Source organism: Podarcis tiliguerta, assembly GCF_965153285.1.
Source record: "Podarcis tiliguerta genome assembly, chromosome: 10".
Taxonomy (NCBI): Eukaryota; Metazoa; Chordata; class Lepidosauria; order Squamata; family Lacertidae; genus Podarcis; species Podarcis tiliguerta.
The window spans coordinates 40,078,080-40,093,298 of NC_139543.1; the positions used below are offsets into that span (position 1 = coordinate 40,078,080).

The 15,219-nt window shown below is 38.1% G+C and overlaps 1 protein-coding gene across 2 annotated transcripts in view; it reads left to right on the forward strand.

Moving 5' to 3' along the window:
• The window catches only part of LOC310658535 (uncharacterized protein), a 108,135-nt gene that overhangs the window by 65,245 nt on the left and 27,671 nt on the right, over positions 1-15,219 (forward strand). The window contains exons 5-7 of one of the 2 annotated variants that reach the window (XM_083400612.1): positions 2,102-2,310; positions 3,518-3,628; positions 4,304-4,434. Coding sequence is in view for 1 of the 2 variants with exons in the window: in XM_083400613.1 (XP_083256739.1) it covers positions 2,102-2,200 (99 nt within the window). In the remaining variant the exon portion in view is untranslated. Of the gene's footprint in view, positions 1-2,101; positions 2,311-3,517; positions 3,629-4,303; positions 4,435-15,219 lie in introns of those variants that run through there. The other variant, XM_083400613.1, reaches the window with a different exon arrangement.

Below are 15,219 nucleotides of genomic sequence, written 5' to 3' on the forward strand. Positions count from 1 at the left end.
CCTTGCTAATGGGGAAAAATAGGCATCTGGTATCTGTAGATTCTTTCCCTCCATCATTGCTACATTTCTTTGGACAGCTCTCTCTCTCTCTCTCTCTCTCTCTCTCTCTCTCTCTCTCTCGCTCCCATTCTCTTTGGCAATCTAGGGGTGAAACTTTTCATTCCAGGAAAACTGCTTGTATAGTTCTACAGCAGCGTGATTGGTCTCCTGCGTAATTTTGGAGCTTCCGTCTTTAAAGACTTCCTTTCTCCCTCTCTCTGTACTTGTTCCATTCCCTTTATTGTCTTTCTCCATCTCCTACGTAATAGTTTTGAATTTCAACTTTTTAAAGGTTTTGGAAGCATTTCCTTAAATTTTCATTCATTTTGAGGGTTTTCTAGGTCCGTTTCGGCCCCTTAACCACTTTAATTCTGAAACAGTCACCAAACATATTAGTTCATGTTGCATTGTATGTACACATATTGTTTATATTGCAAATTGTAAGACAGAACCGGGGGGGGGGGGTAATTTTGCACAACAGCTGTTTCAAAACTTTTGCAGCTGGGTCAGTATTACTTTAGTTTGGAAAATGAAGGGTCAACTTGGGATTGTGTGTGTGTTTATATCTAAATGCTCCAGATGTAAGCTTCCTTGGATTTTTAGAAAAATAAGTCTAGAAACATTTTAAATAAATAAAAAGGATGTTCTAAAAATAGTAGAATTTTATACTTGCATGGCTGAACTAGTTTTCTCCTGGCATTTTAAATGCAAGGCAAAATGCAGGTCATAACCAATTTCCACAAGTGTTTTGACTTTTGCCTCAAGAATAGAGATGGGTTGCATACTTTTTATGACAACTTTAGAAAGAACCAAGTAAATTGCTTGCCTCATAATCCTTAAAGTGCAGCAACATAGCTAGCAGGACCAGGCATGAAAGGCTTACAGAAAGAATATTTTGATTCCGAGATATGAATGATCGCTGCTAGCAATGACTAGTCAGAGTGGAGTTTCACAGTGTGTGTTTACTGTAACTCCTCTACAAGTGCTAATAGTACTTGAAAAAGTGAGATAAATTTTGCATTGCTCTGTAAAATCATCCTAGTCAGGGAAAGCACTTATATCCAATTTTTGAAATGTAACTCTCAGCATGCTGTTTTCTATCAAACTGTGATATTGGGTGATAACAAAAGTTTCTTTACGTTGCGCATGCTTATTTTTTTGTTTGTTCTTGAATTTAAATGACCCAGAATCTGCTGAATAGTTAGTTTATTTTCATGACACGTCTTGCAGTAAGGATTCAACCATTTCCAATAGTTATCCAATTTTTTTGGTCCGCTGTTTTAAATTGATGTATTTAGTATTTTTCAAGAGTGACTGTGAAATGTTAACTATCACTTAACTTACATTTATTTAGAAGGGAGCCTTCCTGTAACAAGATTACGGTAGAATTTAGGTGCCTGTTCCACTTGTTGGAGTTCCTAGGCTGTCAGACTAGTTAAGATGGAAGGTGCCTACAGAGAAGACTTTAATGAAAGCCAACTGCTTCTGTGGGCCCAATTAAGACTACCCAACTGTAAAACACAGCCCTCTGGGTAGAGTTGGATTGCCCATTTTGGGAGCGGGGGGGGGGGGGAGCAAAGGGAATACCTAGTGTCATGGTTAAAAGGGAATTGTCTTAATGTTCAAGGGTTCTACCTAATCCCCTAAATTTTAAGTATGTATTATTAATAAGGTTAGCATTGATGTCCCTCAGTGCAGGTTTACATATGCACCAATGCCTGAACTCGAAGCCCCGGTAACAGTTCTTGAGATATGGATGTGCTCTTGGTCCCAAATCAATCTTGTCATTCCTCAGAAAGCAATGAAAGATAATAAGTACTATTCACCTGATTGCCTTCCTGCTCTGAGACAGCTGGTGACGCTTGTCTTCCTGATAACCAGGACTTTCAGATCTAAGGCAGGGATAAAGAAAAGCCGGGAGCTTGCTGAATCTAAATTTGACAGTCGATGGCAGTGTAGAGGGGTCAGGAGGGATAGAATCTCTGACACGTATAAGAAAGGAACAAAATTTATCTGCTCTGGTTGCAATGATTAGATGTCTCGTTGTCTGGCTTTCTTATAGTGGATGATTGATCGTGCCCGCCAGCTGCCTAATATCATAATTAACAAAGTTGCTACCGTGTCTGAGAAGTTTAATCGAAAAAAATTGCCAGCAGTATGATGCCATTGTCGCCCACAAAGATCACAAGCGTGGCAGAGTCGACTTTTGGACTAATGGAGCTGCAGAACTATGTGGCTGGAATGAGAAGCACTGCACCTGAATGGCTAATGGTATGTCTGTTTTTTCACAATTGCATTTCCGCTCTTCATTTTCCTTTTGTGCAGTCTAAGAAAGCATGGATTTTCATTTCAGGATGTCATGGGGTACCTACATTAATATTTGATGTTTCTTTATCTTTGTTTATTATCTGCATAACAAGTTTTAAATATCTTGCCTTTGTTAATTATTGTGCCAAACATTACTTAAATCAGCTGTGAATGTGGTAATTGCTGCTATGGTTTAGTGTCCCCCCCCCCTTTTTCTAGCTGCTAATAGGTTCTCTAAGGTTTTTCCTCTTTTTCCCTGCATATATCTTTAAATGTATGATGCATAGCCTAGACCTCCTGGTATTAGGAATGTTGTTAAAATATACACGTTTATGTATCTCCTTATGCATATAGAGGTAACAATACATGGTTAACAATCTTGACTCCAAATACCTCAAACCGTTTAAGAAATAATCACATATCACAGTTCTTTATTTGAAATATTTATGTGTTTTATGGGTAAAAAATTGCTTTGCAGATCTCTTTCTTCTTTGCAGTTGTATTTTCTTCCCTCTTTGTGAGCGGTATTTGCTCACATAGTTGTCCCCAGAGTACACGTTGCTATTGCCAAGCTAACATATGACTCTGAATATTGACATTGATGGTTCTGTGTATGCGCCCTGCAAAACAAAACAAAACAACAACAAAAAAACAAAACAAAGAAAGAAAGAGAAATAATGGGAAATTATAGAAAAATAAAGACAAAGGGAACACTACTGGATTTATGAAACAGGACATGAAAACTTGAAATAAGAAAGCATCGTATATAAAGCCTGCATACTTTACCACTATTTTCATTTAATAAAGCCCATGGCATAAAAGGGGATATTTTCTTGGCTTGTTGAGAATTATAGAAGAAATTGTACATTTTAACAAAATTTGAAAATAGTTTCTACTGCAGCTTAAGTGAATATGCAGTAGCTATTGTGGTGGGTTGTCATTCTGATCACAGAAATATCTCTGAAAATATTCTTTTTCACACTGGGCTCCCCCCCCACCCCCACCCCCGTTACAGTATGTCTGTCATTTGCAGATTGTAAACTATATTAAAACATTATTGATCCCATTGTATATTCACTAAGACTTTTAAGGATGATTCAGTAAGTATTTCATATTGGTAATTTATACTGTCTGGTCAGATTTAGTGATGATTTATTTTTTTAATTCCTAGAAGAAGAAAAACAGCAGTGGCGGCAGATATTCTTCCTTTACTCAGGATATTGTTCTGAACTGAAATACTATTTCTTGATCTGAAATGTGCTTTCCACATCATCAGTTATAGGTAAAAATGTTAACCTTGCCAGGCATTTTTATTGTTCACCATTGGTTTTTAAAAACTCGATAGTTTTCTTGGAAACAAAGACTGGTGTAAATATAGAAGTAAAAAAACCAGATTAGTGATGCAAATTTCATACAGAAGGAAAGATTATGCTACTAGAACAAGTATATTGTTGTTTTAATCAGCACTCCCATAATAATTCATGTAATTGAGACTTAGGGCATTGTTAGAACTCAGCTGGAGAACCAAATGTCTATATGGATTACAGGAGGAAATGCTAAAGCAATGTCACAGCAGATGTGTCTGGCTTTTAACAGGATTAATTCCTGGGATATGTAGCAATGAACTGCTTGTAATAGTTTCAGAGGAACTAATAATTTTGAGAAATATGTTAATAGCAAATGTGCTAATATAAAGGGCTAGAAGATTAGCGATGCATTCTTTTGCACTGAAATAAGAATATAATAAATGTCTCCCAGGTGACTCAGGCTACAGCAATTTTTATTGGAGATTAAAGCTTGATGGACCTTTGCTCGGGTGATTAACCCTTCAGAAATTAAAACCATGTGCTAAAGTATTCAGTCCAATTTAAATGCAGAGAGAAAAAAAAGGTTATCATTCAAGTTTTTAAAAACCTTTTAATTTTCTTTTTTCCTCCTCCCCTATGTCATTGAGAAGATAGGCTAGTAAAAAGGAACATGATTTAGTTTGGACAAAGCTGTTCAAATGGCAAAATCACTTTCCAGAATCCAGAGAAGAATATTCTTCAAAGGAATTTCAGAAGTAAGCGTGAGCCTGAGATAAGACAGGTAGGACAGTAAACATTATCTGTTTAATATCTCTTAATATCAAGTTTAATTAGACTGTGTTCTTGCAAGTTGATTAACACTGGTAATTAATTTGTTAATGTTGCAGCCTAGCATAGAAAATGTTTCAAGAGTTTAACTTGTATGAAGTATGAAAGTCTGCTTTTAAAGCTGACAAATGTTGAGTCCATTAATTCACAGAGGCCTAAAAATAACATCTACACACTTTTCCAGGTTAAGGAAAAGGATTTTAGGATAGTTTTATAATAAACTTTTGGAATAGTCCTCACTAGCAGTCATATACTACTGGTGATATTCAGCTGGATTAAACAGAATAGATCCATTGGTTTCAATAGGTTTACGCTTCTTTGAATTAATGTTTGTAATCACTTGTGTTATCTTTCTGTGATTCTGCATAGGTTATACAATGGCATTGACAATATTGCATTACTGCATTCTAATTGAACTGGCGCAATATTTTGGAATTCCTAGCTTCATTCCATATGAAATTGAAGTTTCTTTGCAATATTTATGTTCAATGTATCTATTTATTTGTTAGCTTGTGTATTATATTTGCAGGCATCAGCTTTCGTTTCCTCTCATAAACTTTCATGAGTCATTTTGGGATTTTGATTTAGCACTTCCCACAGATTAAAGAAAAAATCATAAAATGACCTGGAAAGGAAATATGGAATATTCACTTTACTAATGTCCAAAATGTTGATGAAATGCCATAATTTCAAATTCATTATAAAATCTTTATATATTTTTTGAAAAATTAAACTAAAAGTAGAGTGGAAAATAGGCTCATTATGTAATAGAAATCAGTGGTTTAGGAGTATGGAAATAAAACACAGATTTGGGGTACATATGTTTTAAGCATTATAATGCAGAATTTGACTGCTGAATCCCTTCTGGTATTATTATTATTATTATTATTATTATTATTATTATTATTATTATTATTCTCAGTTTACCTGCTATTACATAGGAAAAAACAAGATGAATTGAGGCTGCTATCCTATATTTACTTACCACACAGCTGCTCTAGACATGCATACAATTGTGCTCTATGCTAGTAATTCTCAAACTGGTTTTTGTGTGTGCTTCCTTGAAGCATGTTTCTCCACATCCTCCTATATTCCATACTGACACCTCAAGAATCTTGCTAGCATCATTTTACATATGGATCTGCCACATTGCACCTGACCAGCAGGATAGTATAGAGGAAGCACCTTTTTATGGTTCTCCTTGGGACTTGGCTATACAGCTGCAAATAAAACGTTTTAAGTGTGCTTTAAGTGCAATATACAATATGATACTAGATGGCGATGGTCAGTCTTATGGAAAATTCGCTGTATTTTTTTAAAAAAACTTTTCCAAAAAAAAAGCATTTTCAGAATGGTTTTTATATGTGTGTAGATTCCTCCCAAATTAACTCTTTTTGCATCCTGCAGCTAGTGTGGTGAATCTAGTCTGCAGGTGTTAAGTGTGTATACATAAGACAGGATGCAAAGCTCCCCAAGTAATTCACATGCAAAACAAGCAGACAAAAACCCACTGCCAGTCTCTCCAGTGTGGACTAGCAAAAATTTTCTTGAGGCTTTTCAGAGTAACTACTGCGCCTTTAACTAGAAACTTCCTCATTGGAGTGTCTGACATAAACTGCTTCCTGTTCATTGTGGCATAGCATAGCTGGTTAATTAGTTCTTCTTCACCAACAATGGGAGTTTTAAATTGCAGGTTTCTTTTAATTTCTTTAATTTTCTTTCATTTCTTCTTGACTGTGGATAGTGTCATTTTACTTTTTTTAAAAAAAGTGGAAGCTTGGGGAATTGTACAATTATGGGGAAATTAAGAGGCAATTCATCACTAAAGTCACAAAAGGCAGCTTCTAATTAAAATGCCAGGTGAAGTTTGTTGAGTGGAGCTTACTCTAATAATAATAATAATAATAATAATAATACTCCACCCGTCTGGCTGGGTTTCCCCAGCCACTCTGGGTGGCTTACAGCAGATATAAAACATAGTAAAATAGTAAACATTAAATGGATACAGACCATTAAAAGGATACATGCCCATTTCCAGAAACTATAACACAAATGTAGGAATTAGTTAAGGGACGCGGGTGGCACTGTGGGTTAAACCACAGAGCCTAGGACTTGCCGATCAGAAGGTTGGCGGTTCGAATCCCCGTCACGGGGTGAGCTCCCGTTGCTCGGTCCCTACTCCTGCCAACCTAGCAGTTCAAAAGCACGTCAAAGTGCAAGTAGATAAATAGGTACCGCTCTGGCGGGAAGGTAAACTGTGTTTCCGTGCGCTGCTTTGGTTTGCCAGAAGCGGCTTCAGTCATGCTGGCCACATGACCCAGAAGCTGTACGCCGGCTCCCTCAGCCAATAAAGTGAGATGAGCGCCGCAACCCCAGAGTCGGCCACGACTGGACCTAACGGTCAGGTGTACCTTTACCTTTAGGAGTTAGGTGGAGCCACAATTTTAGTTCTACTTCTACAAATGATTGCAGAAAAGCAAAGTGTCAGCAGTGTTAAGGGCTCCAGTATGGAATAGGTCTTGGTGAGAAACCTACTACAGTACCTGAAATCTAATTTTCTCTATTTACAGATTATTATTTTTAACAGGAGAAAACGTGTAACAGTGCTAGCGCACGAGTTTGTGAGAGGCTTCCACAACTTTTAATTTGTAAGGGGCCTTCTCACACCCTTGGGTTAGGTCAGAGTGGATTTGTAGCTATGGCCAGGGTGTGTGGGTGGAATTTGGGGAGGATACAGTTGGGACTGGTGGAATGCAATCTCCTATATGAGACGGGGGCCTCAGCCAGTGTTGAGAAACACTGGCCTACATCCTCCAGTATACCTGTACAATTAATATCCCTTTTGTTGAATAGCAAATGGAAAGAAGCTTATGTCCTTTATATATGAGAGTGCAAAGTTAAGAATCTGCTTCCTTTTCTATCCTGCTGGCTCACAAAGGTTAGAAACAGCACTGGTGAGCCAAGTTAAATTCTGGTGTTACATTCACTGCATAGTTAAGAGTTCCTATCTTTTAAAATTTTTATGTATGTTATTAAAATTGTAATAAATATGCAATCTCCTGTCCTCTTCAATTTATTTCTCTCTTTCATCAAAGATGAGTTCCCACTGACTCTGTGAAGATAGTGAAGTCCTAGGCATTGTAGTGGAGAAATTAAGGAGCCTGAGGCAGCAGCAAGATCCTACCTAGCCCTTTCATTTACACTTAAAACACCCTCCAGGGAGGGGGGGAAACCTTTTTATGGGACCCCATGAAAAAAAGTGAAAATGATGAAAACTAAACTTGGTGTGGAGTTCGTTCAGTTGGATGACCTTGAAAAGAAAAAAAAGGAAAGGAAAAGTAAATCCTTTCAGGACACAAAACATACACACTTTGAGACCTAGATTAACCCCAGTGTTTGAACCAAGCAATCCACATGCTTAAGAGACCTTTAATGGTCTCTTAACTATATTCTCCTCAACATTTATAACCATTCTATTTTCCTTTTGGATTTTTATATAAATTACTAATTGCTGCCTGCCAGCTTTGCCTCTCTGCTTTTCAATTTACCATGTAAACTCCCTTAATATATGTTGAAATGTTTGCACAAACTAAAATAATACACCTGTTCTGTCAAATGCCTCAGACAATCACATTTAGATTAGAGGCTTGCAAAAACATGCATTTAAAACTTGACAATGCATGTACAGAATTTAACCACGTATAACATAGCATTCCAAGCTGTTTATTCAACTATAATTTATTTTACTATGAAGGAGCCATTTGGCTTTGCTAATGGTGTATATATCTAGTATTAATGCATCTTCTCTTGAACGTTGCCATTATTTCCACATTTTAAACTGAAGAAAGAGATGAAACAGTAAATACTGAATAGATATATAGATATAGATATATCTCATGCTTTCTACATGTGTATGAAATTTTCTGCCTAGCTGCCAGTTTATCACCTCATTTAAAAACCATACTGAAGTTCTTAAATAATTATAAATTATTGCTAATTAGGACATATACATATTCATGACTTACAACAGGGGCATAAAACCCCCCAAATCAAATGACTTGGAGGGTCAAAGTGTGCCCCTGTAAAGGCCCAAGGGCTGCATCCATAAGATTTCACACACAATCAAGTCTATTTCCCTTCAGTTTGATGGGTACAATTTGGCAATTGTGAGGTTCACAAGCTGCTACAAGTGTTTCACTTCTAGAGTTCCAGGCAAGGAAATACTGGAAGGGCATGGCAATAAAAAGGCTTTGCAAGATCGTTACCTGTCAAAGTCCACCTCCTGATAGCTGGCTTCTTTCCTCATCAATATGGAGAACATTGGCTTGCTTTGGAACCTCAGGCCCATGAACTGATTTAAAGGGCAAGCTGGGTCTATTTCAGTACTTCTGAACAAAAAATATAAAAAGAGCCTTGCTGGGTCAGTCCCAAAGCTTAGCGAATCCAATCTCCTGTTTCTCACAGTGGCCAGCCAGGTTTTTTGTGGGACGTCCACAAGGATGATAGGTTGACAACAGCCTTCTCTTGCTCCTGTAATTGGCCCCTATTCATAGACACACCATCGCTGATCATAGATGTAGCAGGTAGCTATCATGACTGGTAACCATTGATATCTTCCATGAATGTACTTGCCTACACTCCCTTTAAAAACTACCTAAGATAGTGGCCTGAAAGTGGCCTAAGGTAGACCAAACCTGGAAAAGACATAGGAAAAATAAAGTTTTGGAAGAGGATCAATTGCCCAAGTCCATATCCTGAAGTCTGCCTTTTTTCTTCTTCAGTGTGAGGAATACTGGTTTGCTGTGCAATTGCCTCAAGTCCTGATTTAAGGGACAAGTATAAAGCAACAGAAAAGATATCAGAGCAATTTACAACAATTATATAGGCAATATAAAGAACATCAGAACTAAAAACACAGTTCACTAACTATTTCAGCAAGACTGTGGAAGAATTCAGTAGCCTATCTGCTTGTACGCAAACCTTGTATGGCTTCTTAGCCCTAAAAAACGCTGGATCCTTAGGGATCCTTACGGCACATCATGGGGTGCAAAATGTATTGACAGAGACCCCAGAGTACAAAATAAATTAGCAGAGTCTTTTGCTTGAAGCCCCTTGCTTATGGAAATATACCAGCAAACTACCAGCAAAGATTGTGCACGTGCATATTAAGGAGTTCTGACTGGCATTCTAGGGTGACCAGGCCCCTGTGCCTTAAATAGTTATGCAGCAGAAGACATGTAAGCAGGATAATCATCTGAGTTGGTATGCAACTAAGTTTTACTCAGATAGACCCATCAAAATTAAACTACCTACCCTTACCTTTATTTGTTTACAATAGTTTCCAAGCAATATCTAAACAGCATTCTGTTCATTAATTTCAATGGGTCTCCTCTGAGTAAAACTTTGTTGAATACCATGCATTGTCTGGTGGTGCTGCAGGACTGAACATGAGGAAACCTCTCAATTTTCAGAGATGAATTCTCTAGTTATAATCTGTCAGCCAACTGATTATGAATTAAACTACTTGGCTAGAAACGATTTTGATTGCAAGTGCTGTAACTTTATAATTTATAGGTTTCATATGGCAAATGCTAGTAATATGGCAAATGCTAATAAACGCTCATATGTAGGATTTGATTTTATAAGGGTAATACATGTTCCACAGCACTGCTACTTCTAGATAAGAAATTGTGTGTACCTCACATGTACATTGTCACATAATGTTCATGTGGAGGAGCCCAGCAGGTGGCAGGCTTCCCATCACAGTTATGCACAAAAAACCAGACACATCTGAGTTCAACACATAAGACTTTGAACATGCAGATAGAGGTTTCTCTTTCTTTCTCTCCCCTCATAAAATAAACTTTCAGATATGATTGTGGCTGGAATATTTAAGCATCTCAGTCAGAAGACCTTTTTTTAAACCCAACTAGCTTTAATTTGATTTCTTTAGATACAGTACTTAGCTTTCCTTAAAACATGGTATAGTAGTAAATTAATGGTTTGCTGACCATTTTATACAGTGCGGTGATGTGAATGATCTTTGGTCTACTCAGTAGACAGGGCAGCAGTTATCCTGTTGTTTTTTTTGTTGCTGCAGTTAAACAGCTATTCTGACATTTAAATGGTTTATTAACTCAAGTGAGTTCAAAGTGAATTCTGGCAATTTAAGAACTTTTTCCTCATCTCTTTTTGTGCAAGAGATGAGGCCCCTTCACAAGTATGCATGCTGTGCCACTAGGAACAAAGGTTTCAAAATTCTTGCTGCATCACTTGGATGCCAATTTCTGCTTTCGGCTGTCACTCCCTGCCTATTAATGGTGCAGCCTGAAGCATCTCACTTCACCCTTCTACATCAATGGGCTAGCTATATACACATGTGTAGTAGCTGCTTTCCCTATTGTGCAGTACTGAAGCCTCCTGATTGGATTGGAAAGACCCATGTGATTATTCACGGCCACAACTTCCTCTATCCACAAGTGTATTCACATTCACCCTAAGGAAGTACCTGTCTCCATGGCTGAGGTGTCTTCATTTGCATGGATATATGTAGGTAAAAGAAGTTCAAAATTCAACGCAGACACAAGAAAATAGCAGAAAGGACCTGAGACAGTGGAGGAGGCTGCAATACCTTGTAATTCTTTGGTGTGTAGAGAAACGTTGTCTGTTCAGATAACAACCCTGAATCAACCATCTGTCAAACCTTTTAGAAACACACAATAACACAAATGTGTAAAGGAGGATACTGTATTCCATAAATATTCTGTTTCACTGGTTTCAATTAGTTTCACACTGACTGTTCCAGAAAATGAATAATAGTAGCATGCATGCATATATATATATATATATATATATATATATATGAATGATTTGTTGTTTGCTTGTGAAAAGATAACACATTATTTTAGAAAAAAATCAATGTTGGGTTATATTGGTTTGTTTTGAGTGAATGAATTTGCCATGGGTAGGTAGACTGATAGATTTATTTTAGACATCTGTAAAAAACACATCAATAATACCCTTTGTAAAGTTTTCCCATGGAATTCCTGCTGCAACATGACAAAGGCATTTGTTAACGAGAATTGCGTGGCTTTTTTCATTCCACCCCCACCCACTGTGGCCCTTTTTTGGGAAAGGAGGACACAAATTTAGTCACGGTGCAATTTGTTTAAAAACCTACATTTAATGATAAAAACGTCATTGCTAGACGTTCAGTGAATGGTTAAAGGCCACAATCCAGAGCGTGCGTTTTGCATCTGCCAAGCTCTTGTTTGCTTCCCTCCTTTCTCCTTCCCACACCCCACCATGCTGCAGCTTTGTCTCTGGATAAGCATCTATGGTTTAATGGAAAATTATATTTGGCATCATGTGGTTGCCTATGTACTTTCATTAGCAAATAAAACAGGAGAATTTTAATGAGATGCACTGATATCAAAGTGTTTGCTGCTTAGCCACATTAGATATATGATTTGCTGTCATGATAATGAGTTGCATATTAACTTTGTTTTATTGACTTTATAATGATGTATGACTGTGGCGAGGATGACAGATAGCGCACAGGATTGTTGTGGAGGTAAACAAAATCGATTTGTAAAGCACTTTGTAATGTAAAATATGCTATAGAAATATAGAATTGGATCCAGACTGAAATCAGTGGAATTTAAGATAGTCATGACTAACTTAAGTCCCATCTATTTCAGTGGGTCTACTCTGCCTAAGTCCTCAAACCAGAGTGGTTAATTTGTGACCATCAGAATGCCATTGGACTTGAATTCCCATCATCCATGACCATGGAGCATGTAGGCTAGGACTAATGGGAGTTGGAATCTGACACCTGGTGGTCACAAGTTACGTAGCTGCCCCTGCCTGTTTTCAACACATTACAGTGGTACCTCGGGTTACATACGCTTCAGGTTACAGACTCCTCTAAACCAGAAATAGTGCTTCAGGTTAAGAACTTTGCTTCAGGATGAGAACAGAAATCGTGCTCCGGCGGCACAGCAGCAGCAGGAGGCCCCATTAGCTAAAGTGGTGTTTCAAGTTAAGAACAGTTTCAGGTTAAGAATGGACCTCCAGAACGAATTAAGTACTTAACCCAAGATACCACTGTACTTTTGAAGTTGCTCTACTGTAAAAAGGGAAAGGGAAAGGGAACCCTGAGCATTAGGTCCAGTCATGGCCGACTCTGGGGTTGCGGCGCTCATCTCGCTTTATTGGCCAAGGGAGCCGGCATACAGCTTCCGGGTCATGTGGCCAGCATGACTAAGCCGCTTCTGGCAAACCAGAGCAGCACACAGAAACGCCGTTTACCTTCCCGCCAGAGCGGTACCTATTTATCTACTTGCACTTTGACGTGCTTTCGAACTGCAATGGGAGCTCACCCCATCGCGGGGATTCGAACCTCCAACCTTCTGATCGGCATGTCCTAGGCTCTGTGGTTTAACCCACAGTGCCACCCGCATCCGTTGCTCTACTGTACTACCCTATTAATAAAAAGTGGCTCTTTAATAGATCTTGCTTTACTGTTTTCTTCTTCAAAAATAAAATAGGTCTATAGTCTCCCTGGCTGAAATGGAATAGGGCAGATTGCAGCAATAATAAATTTCTTCGATGGGCTTACAAATGAATGACCTGATCTTGTCGCCTCTTAATCAACCATGCGATGCACTCATAAGATAAAGGTGCTGCTTTTATCTCTGACAGAAACTGCAGAGTGTAGTATAGTGTAGGAATGTCAAATTAGGACTGCAGAAAGCCAGGTTCAAATCTCCGCTCCAACATGAAGCTTCCTGAGTGACCTTGTGTCAGTTTTCATACCTAACTTATTGCATAGAGTTGTCTGAGAAGTGGGTAGCCACGTATACCACACTGAGCTCTCTGGACGAAGGGGGTGGGGAAAAACGGAAAAAATAATGTAGCACTGATGGCTGGACAGTGGCATAATGATACAGCATGCACGGCTATTGCATATTGTTTGTGGGGATGGGTAAGAGATTCAGGAGAGGCAGGGTCGCAGGCAGCTCTGCTATTTGTATAGTGAAATAGGGATAGATGAATCTATTTCAGTTTCATGTCAGATTTCCGTGAGGTTAAGCATTATTCCATTCTCTCCTGTTTTATGCAGATTAAAAGAAAGAATTCATGAAAAATAGCATTTAAAGTGTATGCAGTTCTCTCCCTGATATACCAGTTTAGTAGGCTCTTTCTCCTAAAATACACATTTTCTGCTTTTCTATGCATTATTCCCTAAAATATGTATGTTGTGTGCGTTTCCCCCACAAAATGAGTATTTTTCTATTTGTTTTTGAACCAATACTACATCAAAACATTGGGAGATGTTCTGTCCTGATCCACGTATAAATTTAGGAGCTGTGAATTGTGTTTTAAAATGTATTCCTACATCATAGTGGCTGCCTCCAGTCTACCTCTCCTAAACACTGTCACCTTTTGGATAACTATAGTCTAGTAAAGGACCAAGACAGGAGGCATTTCTCCTGTGTTACATTGCTCCCTTCCTGTTCTGCTCCTTGTGAGTTTGGACTGGGGAAAGAGTGGGGAGAGGGGGACTTGGTTTCTCACCACGAAGTCCTGTCCCCAATCTACATGCCCTTGTGCTATGGCATCAGATTCAGTGGGCTCTTGCAAGCCACACAATGGTTCCTTGATCACTGATGGAAAACCCATCTGGCTCCTTAGCAATCCAAATAAATGTTGTGGCCACTGTTGGATTCCATGGTCATGACAACTCCAACTCTAAGACATGCCCCTTTTTTCTTCAATAGTCTTTAATCCTTAATGATATGAATTGTTCTTTGTTCTTATTTTGGAGCCACAGCTGTTCCCTGGACTGCAGAGTTACACTCAATATAAATCTCAGTGTTCTTCTTTACGTTTCCCCAAACGGTTTCCTTCATTTCGTCCCATGTACTTTTAAGTGGACTAAGGATGGAAAACTTAAGCAGAAACTTTTAAAATAATATATTCATGCAAATAATCAGTGCTTGGTGAATAGTATTTTTATTTTATTTTTGCAAAATTGCCATAGTAAATTTTACCAGCAAAGTCCAAGTTGATATCTGTTTGTAGATACATTAACCTTGAATGTTCTTTAGTGGGAATCCATCAAAAAATATTGAGGGGGTCTAATTATATTTATATGCATACAGTTTCTGAAAATACAGGTCAATTAATTGCTGAGATTTAATTTAGATATTTTTCACTGAGTCTGCAATTCATGTTCATTTTGGCTAAATTACCCTTGTTTCTTCATCGTATTTGCAAAAAAAGGAAAGAAAAGACTTCTGCTTATTGAACTATTACTACAGGATCCAGCTTCCCCCCTAAATTACACACTTTTTGCATAAATGTGCCTAATTACCTGAATTCAGTTTTGATTAGCAGTGTTAATTGATGCAGCTGTGGATGGGATCTGTTTACCTAAATTACCATGTGCAAACAGCAATACGTCTGAAAGTGAATATGCTGAACTGAAAATACTAATTAGCTGAGACAGATTGTTATTCAAGTCACATCTCAGGGCCTTTTTAATGAAAGCCTGGATATGTCAGGGCTTTATGATATGCAGACAGAAATCTCTATATTACATACGATTTCCTAAAGTTAATTCATGAGAGCAGATGGGAAGTCGTTTGGGTTTCTTGTGATTTACTTCTAGTGTTAAATATGAATATTGTGCTTTATTGACAACATAGACATTGTTTTGGAACCCCCTGCTTAA